A 17,489-nucleotide genomic window follows, 5' to 3' on the forward strand; every position below is an offset into this window, starting at 1 on the left:
GCACAGCAACCCCAAAACATCAATGAACCTCCTCCATGTTTGACTGTAGGGAAGGTGTTCTTTTCTTTAAAGGCTTAATTTTGTTTTCTGTAAACGTAGAGATTATGTGCTTCACAAAAAAGCTCTAATTTGGTCTCGTCTGTCCACGGGACAATCTCCCGGAAGGATGTTGGCTTGTTCAGGTGTGTTTTGGCAAACTCCAGTTGGGCTTTTTCAGCAGTGGTGTCCTCCTGGGTCTCATACCATAGAACCCCCTTTCATTGAGTTGGTGACGGATGGTGCGAGTTGAAACTGTCGTACCTTGTGTCTGAAGGTCAGCTTGAATCTGTTTGGCAGTTGATCGAGGTGCTTTCTCTATCATTCTAACAATCCTTCGGAGCAATCTTCGATCAAGTTCTCTCTTGCGGCCGCGTCCAGGGACGTTGGCTACAGTGCCATGGGCCTTACACTTCCTGATAACTTTGCGTACAGTGTACACAGGAACATCAAGGTCTCTAGAGATAGACTTGTAGCCTTGAGATTGTCCATTCTTAGCTACAATCTTGTGTCTGACCTCCTCAGACAATTCTCTGGTTTTCTTTCTTTTCTCCATGCACATTGCGGTACACACAGTGACACAAAACGGCAGAATGACTCCTTTTCTCTATTCAAACTGGGTGAATGAGTGATTTTTATATTGCAGGCACCTGCAACTCGCTACAGGTGAGTTCAATTCCAAAGTAAAGGAGAATCACCTGCTTGAAATCTAATTATTTATTACTTCTCAAAGGTGCCAATAATATTGTCCAGGCCATTTTAGGATTTCTGTGTGGAATAAGCTAAGATTTCGTATTTTTTTCAGCTTTTTTTTTGTTTTGTTCCACTGCAAACCAAAGAAATACATTTATTTCAACAATTTTCTGGAAGAAATGGTGCATTATTTGAAAAAAGTACAAGGGTGCCAATATTTTTGGCCACGACTGTATGTCGTATTTGAACCCGGGTTCCACATATATAATTACCTGAGTATATAACTGCTAAAATGGGCCAAGAGTACATAGACTAGAGTTAGGGTTTGCTGGAAGCTGAAGTTTTTCTGTTTCTTTTGATTGACGCCATAAACTCTGTCCTTGGTTCCATTGCTGATCTTCTTGTACCCTCGCATTGTTTAAATTAATATTCTGCTGTTGCACCCAGACCTGCCAGGTTTGTCAGATGCTATTACCCAACAAGTGCAGCTATGCAGCACATACGCGCATCCATCAGCACAAGTCTCCATACACGTGTCCAGAATGCGGTGCTGTCTGCCGCTCTTCGCACTTCCAGACGCACATCAAGGAAATCTGTTTGCACTTTGCACGCAAAGTTGGTTTCAGGTGTGTGGTAAGCATTCACCCTGCCCTGCTGGTTGTTACATTCTTGCTGCCAGTTGAGGACCGTCTGCAATCTGCATGAGTCACCCTAACTACTAACCCGATTAATATCCTTTGTTTTTACCTGCAACTTTTGCCAACAGCTTATGGATTTTTTTCGGGTGTAAGCTTCCCACAAATCTAGGGAATTATCAAGCATGCCATTTCTGGTACTTTATATTCAAAAAGTACATTTGCAGCCATGATACAGGGTCCATCCCTTAAGTCTTGCTTCAAACAACATATTTATAAACCATAAAATCATCTTCAATTCATCATCCAGCCCAGATAGAATGTTTTACTTTGGAGGTACTGTGTGTGTATTATTTATATTAAAATTTATATATATTGTTACGGACGCGGTTTAGATGTTATTTACCGAGCGGTGGTATTGCCGCGACCGAACAGTTATTCCCCGACTAGACCCCGATTCCACCCAGACGTTGACCAAATCGCGCTATGCCAAATCAATGATAGAAAGGACACGACGACTGGGAAAGAGGAAACGACGCAAGGGGTACAGTTCTCAAGACCTCCGGAGGAGGGTATAATTACAGTGGTGGAGAAAAGGGGTAGATTACAAGGCAGAGTGAGGTAAAGACACAGAAGAGATGGGCACTTAATTACCGTCTTATCTTATCCCAGACAGACCACAGACAAACGGAACAAGGCTGACTTACACAGGGATTGATGGCAGGGAGGGACAGGTAGTTCGATGGCACAAGGTGCACCTTGGCTCGGGGACAGGATAAAGCACGGTCCAGTCCAGAAGATGCGGGGAGGCCTCACAGCGCTCGGAGGGTACGTCTTGCTTGCTCCAAGCTCAGCGCGCATCTGACGTCACCTCCCTCTTCCTGCGCATGCTCAGCGGGGAGTGACACGCCCTCGGCTGGTTGGCTCCGCCCCCCTGGGGCCGGTCCGCCGCTTCCATTGGGTGCGGGGGTTACCGGGCTCCGCCCTTGACGAGGAGCTGACAGGGAGCCCCTATTTGGTAACCCCGTCGAGCACATGTTCGATGGCGGCTCGTTGGGAAGGCCTCGTGCCCTCCCAACACCCCCTACCAACCAAGCCGGAGTGAGGACGCGCACTCCCTGTGCACGCCGCTGCCGTTGCTGTTGTTGTTGTTGTTGTTGCTGAACCGTGAGGAAGAGCTGCGGGGAGGTATTGGGAGGTCCTAAACTTCCTAACGGTGCCATACAATCACATTCTGGTGCAACGAAGGGTCAGAATTAATGGAAACGAGTCCTTAACTGACATAGACTAAGAATAACTAGCAAGATGTCCTCTAGTTGTCTTACATGAGATGCGGTGAACCTGGGCACGACATTTAATGGGGGAAATAGGGGGAGGTCGGGTCTACAGAGTGTTGTTTACAGAAAATGGGACTAGGGAATGGGGGATTGGGGATAGTTGGGAAGTATTGAGGAAATAGGGGAATATTTACAAGCGGATATGGATGGATGCAAATCCCATATCCGCAACATTGCACCCTTCTCTACCTCGGGGCGTCCCGAACCGATAAATTTTTACCGACTTTAGTGTGGCACTCAGATGTAGTTCCCTCTACTATTAACTCAACCCTGAGTGCGACAGTTTTACAGATGTTCACAAATGAGTAAATATGTCCCCCTGCGACGTTGCACCCTTCTCCTAACAGAAACACACCCACAGGATAACCGAATCGCGGAAAGCATCCTCAAACTAAACATACAGCCGGTAGGGAGCATCATTTATACAAGACTACACTGATATTTACACTACGATCCAGGACCTGTTCTTTGAGGAACACATGCAGATGTTATGCATAGGGAGAGCACGCATGCCAGCATCGATACACCAACCCACGAGTGCCCTGTGGCCCTACGGCCTTTAATAATGTGCAGAGCACCCCGTCCAAGCACCAAAAGCACCACCCCATACGCACAGTCAGCACCATCCGGTGCACCAATAAAGTGTTCAATAACAATGCACAATTAAGTGTCCATGGTCACCGGTGGTGTCGCAGCCGGCCGATGTTCTGCCGCTGGTCTTACCTTCATGGAGTGCACTTGGCCTTCTGGCTTCTTTAGAAATAAATAAAGGCGCCAACCGCGTCCATTTCTGAATTGTGGCCGTCAGGGGGCCAACTAAAAGTGGTTCACCTGTATGGCATAGGTGCCACGTTGACCCAGAGGTCCATCCACGGGTGGTGCTTGACCGCAAAAGAACTGCGGTCCATTGTGGGCGGCCACCAAAATTGCGGTCCATATGGTGTATCGATCCAGGCAGCAAGCAGCGGAAGTACAGGCCCACAACTGCGGAGCCAGCACCTCTCTCTCCTCTCTCTCTGCCCCAAAGCCAGATCCTCGGAGGTGGGAGACAAAAGAAGACAAGTGAGTAAGGTGGTAAGGGCGCAAAAGTGCACGCAATTCAAGGTAATGCACACTGGGGGTACATGGGAACCAGGTGAGACAGGTACGTTCCTACCGTACGCCCCCCCCCCCCCCCCACCAGGTAACCTACATTGCCCCTCCCTTACCCCTTACTGTATCCACAAAACACAACACTACCCATAAACATCTACTTTACACATCAACAAACGTCCCTACTGTCTTCCCCGTTCCTCCCATAAACCAAATTCGTCTTCTCTCCCTCCTAACCAATCAAATTTGCCATTTCCAACTCTCATCAAAATCTGCCATCTCCAACTCAACATCAAAATCTGCAATCACCAATTCATCATCAGTCCCTCCTAAGGAGGGAGAGATGGAATCACCCCAATGTCTTATCCACGTCGTGATGCGTCTCACAAATCCAAACAGCAATTCTCATTTCCTGCAATACAAAACAAAGAAAACACAGGTGTGGAGTCATCATCATCACCTCAGGTAAGTGGCTGCGTATGGTGCGACAGGTTCATCAATCCTAACTATTTCCTAAATGACTTTAACAACTTTACATTACCCGGGGTCTTTCTCCTGCCAAACCATTGGCCCTCATTACCCTATGTGGTTCGAAGAACCAAAATCCCATTGACCATCTGTGGTGCACACCATCAATTTGGGTCTCACTTCCCGATTCAACACTCGGTGCCCCCGCACAATTTCGGTGGATGGGTCGTGTGACGCTCCCAGCTGGTCCGCCCACCTGCACACCTCCACCACTGTTGTTGCCTACCGAGCTCACCTGCTCCCCACCCTAACCTAACTAACTGGGGAAGGCCCTCTCGCACTCTCACCCCCTCAGTGCCCTCTCTGGCACGGGCTGCCCGATCCACACCCGGGATCCTCAGGCACCCACTGACACTAACGGCTCCCAGAGCCCACCTGCGGCCTCACCTGGCCGACATCTAACAGTGGCGGAGTGCCCAACCATTCACACTCATACTAACAGGCCACACGACCAGCCAATTTCACCACACCAATGCACCCATCCACAATACCATTCTGCAACCGCACCACAAATGCCAATATCCAACCACAATTTACCTATACCTTCTAACTATTCTTTAAACTACCCTCCCCGGGTACTCGTGAAAAGGGGTCCACTCTTCCCCCATCCACACCTTCGCACCATGCACACCACCCCGTACCACTTACTCAAACTCTCTCCACACCACTCGTTCTCTGCTCCATATATTCCACACACCTGTACTTGCACACCTGTGCTCTCATACTTGGTGCCGCCTGCACCCTTCTCTCCCCCCAAGCGCATTCGCGCTGATCCACAACACTCACTACTCATACACTGCTCCACACACCTGTCCAGTTCTCACACAGCATCATCTCATCTAACTACTCCCCTCTGAAACTTGCGCTTCCCAGTCGTCCCTTTAAACTATTGCGCTCCCTCGTCATTATCATCCACTCTAATCTACCTGCGTCCCCTCTACAGGTATCGGTCACTATCTAAACCTTAACGTTACCTAATGTCATCTTCGCTAGATCCCGACACACAATATCCTAACCCACCCGGGCTAGTTTTCACTGCCATACACCCCATAATCTATAGCGCATTTGCCCCCACAGTTTGTGAGGGATGACAGAGTTGCCATCCCACCACATCGGGCATCCCCCACTACCAATTTTGCACATCAAATTTCAACAAATCAAAAATTTGCCAATCACTACCCATCATCTGCCAATCATTACTACCAATCCTTTGCCAATCATCAAATTTTGTTTTTCTAATTTCAGGGCCATAACACTAACCTCATCATTACAGTCCACTTACTAATGCCTCTCGGTGCGCCAATTCACTTCCACAGCCCGGCTTCGTAAAGCCGAGCAATGAATGCGGGTTGTTTGGTGCCAGCGGCTGGATCCGTCCCGCATTCGGTGCAGGGAAGGAGGTTTACCCGGGCCGAGGTCCCACGCACCATCTCGGCGCGGAGCCATCCCATGGCCCGATCTCGACCTGCCGGAATGCCTCAACAAAAAGGGGTCGCCATGACGACCCTTTCTGTCGGGCTGCCCGCCCCGCCTAGTGGAGCACGGACACGGCTGTTCCAAGCGAGGCCCAGCGTGGATCGCGTACGGCGGTCCTTTCGAACCCGCCGTGGCTCGGATCCCCGCTGGTTCTCGCGGCACGCGAAGCTGCCTGACGCGCACCGAGGGCCCGATTCGGCTATAAGTCGCTCTAGCCGCTAACCCGGTTACCGTCGATGCCTCACCTGCATGCTTACACGCATACGCTACCCCTTTCTTGCTCATACATCCAGCCGTTTCCCTGCTCTTGGTCATTGCACCTTCTCTTACACACCCAGGTACACTCATTCCACTCACAGACGTGGTCACACACCTGACTACCGAACACCTTGGCACACATTCGTCGCTCGCACACCTCACCAACACACCTCTTCGCGCCCCCTCCTCGGTCACCTCCTCTGTGACAATCACAGGTGTGCTCTCACTCGCACACCCAACCACGTGCCTTACGACCAACTCAAGTGTGCATTCCCACACACGCTCTACCATTCCAGGTGTGCATCCTTCCATTCCAGGTGTACATCCTTTCTCACCTGTCACAACCAACTCACGCTCCGTGTCACTCTTACTACTCTCACCTCCACTCTTGATAGCGCACTCACCCTTACTCTCGACAGCGCACTCTTTCCTCATGCATCCGTCCGTTACACACCTTTCTCGCGCACACTCTCCCGTTACACCCTCTGTAACACTCACCACAGGTGTACACTCTTCCTTACTTTTGACAGCGCACTCTTTCCCCATGCACCCGTCCGTTACACACCTTGCTCGCGCATCCTCTCCCGTTACATCCTCTGTAACACTCACCACAGGCGTGCATTCTTCCGTTACATCCTCTGTAACACTCCTCACTACGCGCTTCCATGTGCTCCCTCGCACACGCGCTACGACCGACTCACTCTCGACAGCACCCTCACTCCTTGGCGCGCACTTTTTCCTCACACACCCCAGAGTCGGACTTCCTCGCACACCTCCTTTTTCGCACACCAGACCTGTCGCACACTTCACCAACGGCCTCTCACGAACACCCGGGTCCATCTCGACCCCCAAGCTCCTTAAATCCCCTGGCGCATCATACGCACGACCATATTGGTCACCACTTACACCGGGTCCTCTTTCTCTTCGCTTCTCCTCCATCACCTGCGAATCCCTCATCCGGTTAATGAGCACATCATCACGATCCGAACACAGACTTTGGACCAATTCTTTTACTTCCTCTTTGATCTCTTTCTTATCCCCTCTCCGTCGCTTCTTAATTTCGCTTACCCCTTCTTCCACTTCTTCTAATTTCTGCTTCACCTCTTTTATTTCCCGGTGCGTCTCCTCAAGCTCGTCCTCTAAGGCCACCTTGACCGTTTCTATGTGCGTCCTCACCTGCCGGTCCTTCGTCTCCATTACCTGTGTCACCTCGTCCAACCTCGTCAGTCCCTCACGTACCATCTGACATTGCCTCTGTGTCGCTATCAAGTCATTTTTTAGGTCGTTTTGTGTCGCTTTTAACCCTCCTAGTACCGCAGTGTTCCTTTGAACCTGCTCCGTTAGTTCTTTTTGTCCCTCCGTCAGCTGTTCCACTCCCAGCGTCAACTCCTCTATACCACCTTGCAATTTTACAGTCCCCTTTCTCACCTCCTTCTCCATGCGCTCCTTACAGTGCCTCACCTCCTCGCGCACTCCTCCGCCCTCCTCACTCACACCTCCTCTGATCTCCTCTCCCATCACTTGCATCTCCTGCCCAGATGCCACCCTCATCTGCTCCATTTCCTCCCTGTGAGCATCCAATTTAGTTTCTACCCCCATTCTGACCCCCTCTATCTGCTGCCCCATTTTTTAAACTTCCCTTTCCACTTGGTCCCTCATGTTCCTCAATTTGCCTTCCATACTGTTTTCTAACCCCTCTAGCCCCTTTTTCATCCCTTCCATTTGATTCTCTTGAGCAGCCATTCTGTTTTCTACCCCCGTTAACCCATGTTTCACCCCTTCTATTTGATTCTCTTGAGCGGCCATTCTGTTTTCTACCCCCGTTAACCCATGTTTCACCCCTTCTATTTGATTCTCTTGAGCGGCCATTCTGTTTTCTACCCCCGTTAACCCATGTTTCACCCCTTCTATCCCATTGTCTAACCCCTCTAATTTAGCTTCGAGCCGTTCCCCCATTTCTCCCATTTTGCCCCCCATTCTGCCCCCCAATCGCTCACTATCAGCCCTCATTTGCTCACTCTGAGCATCCATCCGGTTCCCCATTACCCCCATCATTCTGCTTTCCATTTCTTCGCTATTCTTGTCCATAAGGGCCTTCATTTGTATAAAAAAAAGGTTCAAATCCACCAGCGGCGCTGCTACGATCGCGGGCGCGGTCGCCGTAGCCATGTGCGAGGCGCCATTTTGCGCGCCCGTAACCTCGGGCGCTAGGACGCCATTTTGCGAACCTGCCGCCCTCACTGCTTCGCTCTCCTCATGTCCCTCAATTTGGTCCTGGATCGACCCTGCCTCACTCTCCTCTACCGGAACCCAGCCGTCTTGATCTCCCATAGCGCGACTTTCAAAATTCGGGTTTTTTGTAAAACAAAATCAAATTTCGGTGACTTGTAATTTTGAGCGCGTTAAGCGCGCTTCGGGTCCGTATCTCACTCCCAGACACCAATTGTTACAGTCCGCGGATTAGATGTTATTTACCGAGCGGTGGTATTGCCACGACCTAACAGTTTCCCCGATTCTTCCCCAACTCACCCGATTCACCCAGACGTTGACCAAATTGCGCTATGCCAAATCAATGATAGAAAGGACACGACGACTGGGAAAGAGGAAACGACGCAAGGGGTACAGTTCTCAAGACCTCCGGAGGAGGGTATAATTACAGTGGTGGAGAAAAGGGGTAGATTACAAGGCAGAGTGAGGTAAAGACACACAAGAGATGGGCACTTAATTACCGTCCTATCTTAGCCCAGACAGACCACAGACAAACGGAACAAGGCTGACTTACACAGGGATTGATGGCAGGGAGGGACAGGTAGTTCGATGGCACAAGGTGCACCTTGGCTCGGGGACAGGATAAAGCACGGTCCAGTCCAGAAGATGCGGGGAGGCCTCACAGCGCTCGGAGGGTACGTCTTGCTTGCTCCAAGCTCAGCGCGCATCTGACGTCACCTCCCTCTTCCTGCGCATGCTCAGCTTGGAGTGACACGCCCTCGGCTGGTTGGCTCCGCCCCCCTGGGGCCGGTCCGCCGCTTCCATTGGGTGCGGGGGTTACCGGGCTCCGCCCTTGACGAGGAGCTGACAGGGAGCCCCTATTTGGTAACCCCGTCGAGCACATGTTCGATGGCGGCTCGTTGGGAAGGCCTCGTGCCCTCCCAACACCCCCTACCAACCAAGCCGGAGTGAGGACGCGCACTCCCTGTGCACACCGCTGCCGTTGCTGTTGTTGTTGTTGTTGTTGCTGAACCGTGAGGAAGAGCTGCGGGGAGGTATTGGGAGGTCCTAAACTTCCTAACGGTGCCATACAATCACATTCTGGTGCAACGAAGGGTCAGAATTAATGGAAACGAGTCCTTAACTGACATAGACTAAGAATAACTAGCAAGATGTCCTATAGTTGTCTTACATGAGATGCGGTGAAACTGGGCACGACATTTAATGGGGGAAATAGGGGGAGGTCGGGTCTACAGAGTTTTATTTACAGAAAATGGGACTAGGGAATGGGGGATTGGGGATAGTTGGGAAGTATTGAGGAAATAGGGGAATATTTACAAGCGGATATGGATGGATGCAAATCCCATATCCGCAACAATATATATATATATATATATATATATATATATATATATATATATATATATATATATAGATAGATATATATATATATATACATATACACACACACACACACACACACACACACACACACACACACACACACACACACATACACACACACATACACACAGACTTGGCATTTAATATGGAATTTTTTTTTCTGGGGGTGAACTTACTTTTCAAGATGTCTTAGAACCAAAAGTTCATTGGAATTATGTTGAAATTATTCTAGATTTTGTTAATGTGACCTTTAAAAGAAACAAAAACCACATTTGACATTTCGAAACAAATAAATTGATCCTTGAAAGTGATGTAAACTGATATCGAACTCAATTCATGGACAGTACTGTGTTAAACTTCTGTACGTTTTCCAGAAGTTTCTCTTTATTTTGCACATTAGCCCAAAAAAATTTAAACAAAAACAAAAGTTAAATTACGACTGGGATTACGGACAGTAAAATTACAGTTCAGTACTTCGTGTAACCCCCACGAGCATTCAGGAGAGCACGTACACGTTGAGGCATGCTGTTCACGAGATTGGCCAAGGTTTGGACAGGAATCGCTTGCCATGCAGTGACAATAGCCTGCTGCAATTCACGCACAGAGGTTGGCTGCTGGTCCAAGTGGTCGATTTGACGCGTTAATTCTGCCCACAAGTTCTCTATCGGATTCATATCCGGGGACATGGCAGGCCACTCCATATGCTCTACACCACGGTCAGCAAGAAAGTGTTGGATCATGCGAGCACGATGAGGCCATGCATTGTCATCTTGGAAGACAAAGTTTCCTCGAAAGGCTGCACGAACAAATGGAAGCGATGTTTCTTCCAGAATGGCCCTGTGCTGGAACTGGTTCAGGTTTCCATTCAGAACAACCAGGTCAATTTTGCCCCCTGCATGAAAAGCAGCCCAAACGGTCACCCCACCACCTCCAGCTTGGACTCTTGGCACTATACAATCTTCGTTGCAGGCTTCATGCACTTGTCTGCGCACTCGGACGCGGCCATCTTGACGATAGACCAGAAATCTAGACTCGTCACTGAAGATCACGTGATTCCAGTGTCCTGGCTGCCATTGACGGTGCTCTCTGGCCCACTGCAATTGGCGCTGGCGGTGTTGTCTGGTCAGGCGTGGCTTTCTCAGGGGACGCCTGGCACGATATCCTGCTTGAACCAGTCGTTTGTTGAATAGCCTTCTGGATACAGGCACATTTGCTAGTTGCTGCCACTCAGCCCCAAGCCAATTAGCTGACTTGGTACAGCCATTGCGGACTAACCGGTGCAGCTGGCGATCATCCCTCCTTGTGGTTCTGCTGGGACGTCCTGGCCTCGGTATTGGAGTAGGGACACCCCTCTGAGCATTTCGTTTCAGGATCTTTGACAGCTGACCTTGAGTGATGCTATACTGCCGAGCAATAGCATGCTGTTTCATGCCGTAATTTCGTAAAGCCACCACTCCATGACAAACAGCATTGTCGAGTTGACGGACCATCTCCAGAGGAAGCGGCAATAACCTTTGGAGACGTGCAGCAGTTGTTTTCCACTAATACAGAACGCAACAACCCTTGTATACCCGACTGTGAAGCCATTCATCAAATGCACCTGTCCATACATTTTGCCACGCCACCTGTGATATAATCCTGTTATTGACTTCTTGCTGCGACAGACAATCAGTGACATGGTTCTTTTAACAAAGTAAATCACCGAAGCGTAAAAGAAACTCACCAGATTGATATACCGAGTTCAGAAATTAAACCTAAGTCAAGAAGAAAAAAAAATATTCCATATTAAATGCCAAGTCTGTGTGTGTGTGTGTGTGTGTGTGTGTGTGTGTGTGTGTGTGTGTGTGTGTGTGTGTGTGTGTGTGTGTGTGTGTGTGTGTGTGTGTGTGTGTGTGTGTGTGTGTGTGTGTGTGTGTGTGTGTGTGTGTATATATATATATATATATATAGATATATACATATATATATATATATAGATATATACATATATATATATATACATATATACATACATACATACATACATACATACATACATACATACATGCACACTTGTAAACAAAAAAAAAATAGATATAAATATACACACACACATAATAAAATATATATATATATACACACTTGTAAAAAAAACAAGTACAGATACATTCAAAGTACACCGCCCCCATGCCAAATAATTAAATATGCGACAGCACGGCATTGCCGGGGCGCCTCCGGCCTCTGGCGCCCGGCAATGCCGCAGTGCAGCTCTTAGAGATTGCATTGGGAGGGAGAGGTGTACAATAATTGATCGATTAATTGCATAATTAAAATCAATAAAAGATATCATAAAATATTTTCTTAATCAATTAGCTAATAGCATAACTAAAACACTTGTGCTTCATCCGAAGATGTCTTTTAGAAATTTAACTAAATAGATCATTAATAAAAAAATTAAATAATTGATTAATCAATAAATAATTAATCGATTAAATGATTAATCAATAAATCAAAAATATCCTTTATAGTCACATTACTTGGTCACTGTCATGTCCAAATATTAGCTTCCGAGCTCAAAAGGTGCCTGAGATATTGCCCAGATGAGAAAGAAAATACGTAAATGATTAATAATGAAAATAAATAAATAATAATCATAAAAAATTAAAGTTAATCAATTGGCTAATAGAATACACAAACCACCACCATTTCATCTGAATCTGTAATTTTGAATTTTTTAAAAAATTAAGTCATTCATCGAATAATTAAATAATTTGTCGATTAATTAATTAATCAATAAATCAAAAATACCCTTTCCAGCCAAATCACTTGGTCATTGTCATGTCCAAATATCAGCTCCCTAGCTCAAATGGTGCCTGAGATATTGCCCAGATAATTAATTAAGTCATTAGATGGGAGGGGGAAAGTATAGTCAGGTTCACTATGTTAACAAATATAATTTCGTTCAAAATTTTGGTAGATTAGCAAAACTATACATTTCTGGAATACTCAGAGCATGAGGAATCCAAAAATTAATGTTTGCATTTGCATGGACACCTTTGCGAAAATGACACTCAGGACAGTGATGAAGTCAGGTTCACTATCTATCTATAATTCCAGTAATCTCTGTGTGTATGTTTGTATGTTTGTATGTTTGTATGTTTGTCTGTGACCGCTGTTTCTCGACAACCACGGGTCCGATATACTTGAAACTTGCCAGGTATATTGCTGGGGACCTGAGGATGTGCCTTTTCAAGGTTTCATATTAATCGGACAAGTAGTTACCGAGCTATGGCGATTTCTTTACCAAACTCCGCAAGCCGTTCGCTTTGGACCAAACCATTTCATGTAAATAGAGGGGGGGGATTGTCACCGTACTCGCAAGCCGTTCGCTTTGGACCAAACCATTTCATGTAAATAGAGGGGGGGGATTGTCACCGTACTCGCAAGCCGTTCGCTTTGGACCAAACCATTTCATGTAAATAGAGGGGGGGGATTGTCACCGTACTCGCAAGCCGTTCGCTTTGGACCAAACCATTTCATGTAAATAGAGGGGGGGGATATAATTTTAGATATATATATAGTACGGGCATGCCCTAGTGTTAATAAATATAATTTCGTTCAAAATTTTGGGAGATTAGCAAACCTGTACATTTGTGGAATCATCAGAGCATGGAGAATCCGAAAATCAATGTTGGCATTTGCACAGACACCTGCATGGCCGCCATTTTGGATTTTCAAAATGGCCGCCATAAAATACATATTTTGCGCTATCTCGGCTTCTAGTCAACCTAGAAACTTAATTAAATATGCTAATCCTATGTTTTCTGGGTTAAGGAATCCAATAAAGGCCTCAAAATAGTGCTCAGGATTATAGAAAAGCAACAAACAAAGGTAATTGAAAACCATTGTCTTTATATTTGTGATATAACTGTATTACATAATACATGATATTGCAAGTCCTTTGAAGTTATAGGTATGGGTTTATAAAGCAAAAACGCAGCCTTGTTAGTATCAGATTGAACTATAAGTCCTATACACAGGATCTACTAGGTCTACACCGTTCAGGAATATGCTTTTACAGATCTTCATCACTGTCCTGAGGGTCATTTTCGCAAAGGTGTCCATGCAAATGCAAACATTAATTTTTGGATTCCTCATGCTCTGAGTATTCCAGAAATGTATAGTTTTGCTAATCTACCAAAATTTTGAACGAAAAAACATAGTGAACCTGACTCGTAGATGGGAGGGGGAAAATCCTCCCATCTACTTTCTCAACAATCCTCTCCAAGAAGTTCTGTCGCTCAAGCTTTTGGGTCTCACTATCTGCCATGATCTTTCTTGGGAAAACCACATTTCCAAGCTGGCCTCCAAAGCCAGACACCGACTGGGCATCCTCCGTCGTGCGAAGTCTTTCCTTGGCACACCTGAGCTCCTCACCACATACAAGGCTTTCATCCGCAGCTCAATGGAATACTGTTCCCCCCTCTGGGCCGGTCCTCCTGCCTCACACCTAGCTCGACTTCACACTGTTGAAACCAAAGCTTTCAGAATCATTGGAATCTCCTGCGATGAAGCTAACTCCGAGGGCCTTTCACTCACTCACCGCAGGCAGGTGGGTGGTCTTTTCGTCTTCTACCGACTCCTCTCCGGCCTTGCTCCCCCAGCTCTCTCTGTGCTCTGTCCCCCAAATATTCCTATAGGTCGCACAATATCTGCCAGCAAGCCTCTTATGCTTAAACTGCCAAAATCTAGGCGCTCTGCTCACCTTCACTCTTTCATTCCCCTTTTTCCCCGCCTCTGGAACAAACTCCCCCACTCCCTTCAATCCCACTCCTCCCTCCAGGTCTTTAAAACAGCTGTTCACCACCATCTCTTATCTTCCCCCATCCAAAACCTTGATCTTTTCTACCCCTGCTAATTCACCCCAGATACACTTTTTCGAAATTCCAACTTCTTTCCTGGAAGTCCTTGCAGTGTCCATATGTTTTATACCTCTCCCACCTCCCCCCAAGCCCTCTCCCTCCCACAGTTCTTTCGATGTCCCTGCTCTCAAATGTTGTGTTTGTGTCCTTCCCCCTCTCTCCCCATCTTGTCTACCGCTCCCCTTATTTTGTGTTTTATGTGTTCGTTTGTGTCGGTTTGACTTTTTGTGTGATTAATGTTAGCTCTTTCACGAGCCTCGATCTTGTATCCAAAAAGAAAAAAGAAAGATGAGAAATAAAATAAAGAAATAATTAATAATGAAAAGAAATAAATAATAATCATAAAAAAATGAAATAATTAATCAATTCGCTAATAGAACACGTAAACCACTACCATTTCATCAGAATCTGTAACATTTAAATTTTTTTAAATCATTAATCGAATAATTAAAGAATTAATCTATTAATTGATTAATCAATAAATCAAAAATATCTATTACAGCCAAATCACTTTGTCATTGACATGTCCAAATATCATCTTCCTAACTCAAAAGGTGCCTGAGATCATGGGCAGAAGAGAAAGGAAATAAATAAGTACTTAATTAATCGCTAATAATTAAATAACTCATCAATTAATTGATTAATAAAAAAACAAAAAATACTGTTTTTGACAAAGTACTCGCTCACTATTGTGCCGAAATTTCAGCTTCCTAGCTCAAAGGATGGCTGAGATATCGCCCGGACAACCAAGAAAACAAGAACGAAAACAACCAGAGTGAAAACCGAGTACTTCCTTTCAGCGTGCGTCATTGCCGAACCCCCTTCGGTGCCCGGCAATGACGTTTTGCAGCATCTGGAGATGGCATGGGAAAGGAGCGGTGTACAAAAAATGAAAGACATGTTTTTCAATTTTACTGGTGAAGGATAACACTGGATTTGTGAGGTTTACTTGCATTAATCATGTAACTTGCTGCATGTCGCAGTGATCACCCAGTCTTGACACAGCTTCGCCATGTAAATAGTGCTGTAAGTGAATGTGATGTATTCGAGCTCAACATCTCTTCACTTTGTCATCTCTTTTTTTTCCCTGACATGGTGCGTCTTCTCGCAGATGCGTGCACTGTGGGCTTATTTTTGCTGAACTGGGAACTCTGAAGACACACATTCAGGGAACACACTGTGAAGTGTTCTACAAGTGCCCACTCTGTCCTATGGCATTCAAGTCCGGGCCTAGCACGCGCTCTCACGCATTCACGCAGCACTCCGGGGTTAAAGTCGGAGAGTCTAAGTGAGTGTTTTGAAGTCCCAAGGTTGTTGCACCTCCTGAAGAAGTGCAGGATCGCTTGTGTGTTCATAATAAACTGCTGATTTTCACATTCTCATACTTTTATTCAGTACATTTGAGAATCTTGCTTTCACCAAGTGCACAACAGAATGTAAGCTCGGATGTCAATTTAACCAAGACTTTTTTATCATTATTAAAATTTCTCAATTTACATCCGTTTTTTTAGGAAAAGGAAATGCAGCACTGGTTAGTAAATGCAATTTGACTGTCACATGCAAAATGGCAATTTTTCCAGTAATGTATGTGAAAATGATGAACGCGTATGGAGCCGAGCAGCAATTTCTGCATATTGTGCTGTCTTAATGTACCGGATGCAAAGTGAATAACTCAATAGGTCAGGTTTGTTTATCCTAAGTTTTGGACATTTGACTTTAATTTCCCTTTGAAGACTTTTGTAATGTTTGCATTAAAAAAGGAAATGCAGCACTGGTTAGTAAATGCAATTTGACTGTCACATGCAAAATGGCAATTTTTCCAGTAATGTATGTGAAAATGATGAACGCGTATGGAGCCGAGCAGCAATTTCTGCATATTGTGCTGTCTTAATGTACCGGATGCAAAGTGAATAACTCAATAGGTCAGGTTTGTTTATCCTAAGTTTTGGACATTTGACTTTAATTTCCCTTTGAAGACTTTTGTAATGTTTGCATTAAAACTACACACAGCTTTATTGATTGGCAAACTTTGACATGAGTGTTTCAGCAGAATGGACAGTGTTGGGACCAGTGGCCATAGCTTGAGGGTGAGGAAGGTGAGCGTTAGGACTAATATGGCAGTGGTCTTTCAGTCAGAGTAGTTAACGCATGGAATGGACTTGCTGGAAATGCAGTGGCAGTCGAAGGGGTAAAAAAACCACCTTTAGAGGCCATTTTTCCCCGCAAGCGGGGGTTGGCCTTTTTCGGGGACCGTGGTTGTTGTTGTTTTTTGGTCCCCTTTTTTGAAGCAATGTTTTACGGCCCTTGTTGCCCTTCCTGCCGCCAACCCTTTTTGTCACCTTTTTACGACAAACAGTCGAGGGGGTAGATAGGTTTAAATTGTAATTAGGATAGGTAGCTAGATACATTGGAGATAGAAGGGTATGGAATATTGGCAGGACTTGGCGGTAGCTTGCGTGTGAATGGGTGATGGTTTCTGGGGTTGGTGCAGCGCATGCATAATGGACCAAACGGCCTCTTCCTGCGCTAAAGTTATTTGTGTGTGTATATTCCAAACTTTTGCTGTACTTATCATAATTTCACATTGACTACTAGCTTTATGACATAGGCAAATCCCTAGTGATCGATCACTTGGAAGCAAATATCATATTCGTGTAGTGTTCATAATACCTGGATTCACCTGGATCTTGAATTATGCTTACACCCGTAAATAACTTGATCACATTTTATCTCAAGCTCGTTCAATTTACAAATCATATCTGGTTTTTAGAGGTGTCGAAGCTCCGGCAAACACTGACCACAGACAAGTTGTGGCTGATATCTGACTACACTCTGTATGCCATCATCGAGCAAGACATGGGTGACGCTTGAACGTGGTTCATGACCCAGAGCTGTTAGCCCGGTATAACATCTCCATTGAG

General features: G+C 46.1%; 1 protein-coding gene across 3 annotated transcripts in view; it reads left to right on the forward strand.

Annotated features, from left to right (window-relative positions):
* Positions 1 to 17,489, forward strand: part of ZNF532 (zinc finger protein 532) — a 132,259-nt gene that overhangs the window by 42,146 nt on the left and 72,624 nt on the right. For all 3 annotated transcript variants that reach the window (XM_078771743.1, XM_078771742.1, XM_078771744.1), the window contains exons 5-6: positions 1,177 to 1,355; positions 15,680 to 15,856. In XM_078771743.1, coding sequence (XP_078627869.1) covers positions 1,177 to 1,355; positions 15,680 to 15,856 — 356 coding nt within the window. The remainder of the gene's footprint in view (positions 1 to 1,176; positions 1,356 to 15,679; positions 15,857 to 17,489) is intronic.

Source organism: Myxine glutinosa, chromosome 2 (genome assembly GCF_964187855.1).
Source record: "Myxine glutinosa chromosome 2, kmMyxGlut1.1, whole genome shotgun sequence".
Classification (NCBI taxonomy): domain Eukaryota; kingdom Metazoa; phylum Chordata; class Myxini; order Myxiniformes; family Myxinidae; genus Myxine; species Myxine glutinosa.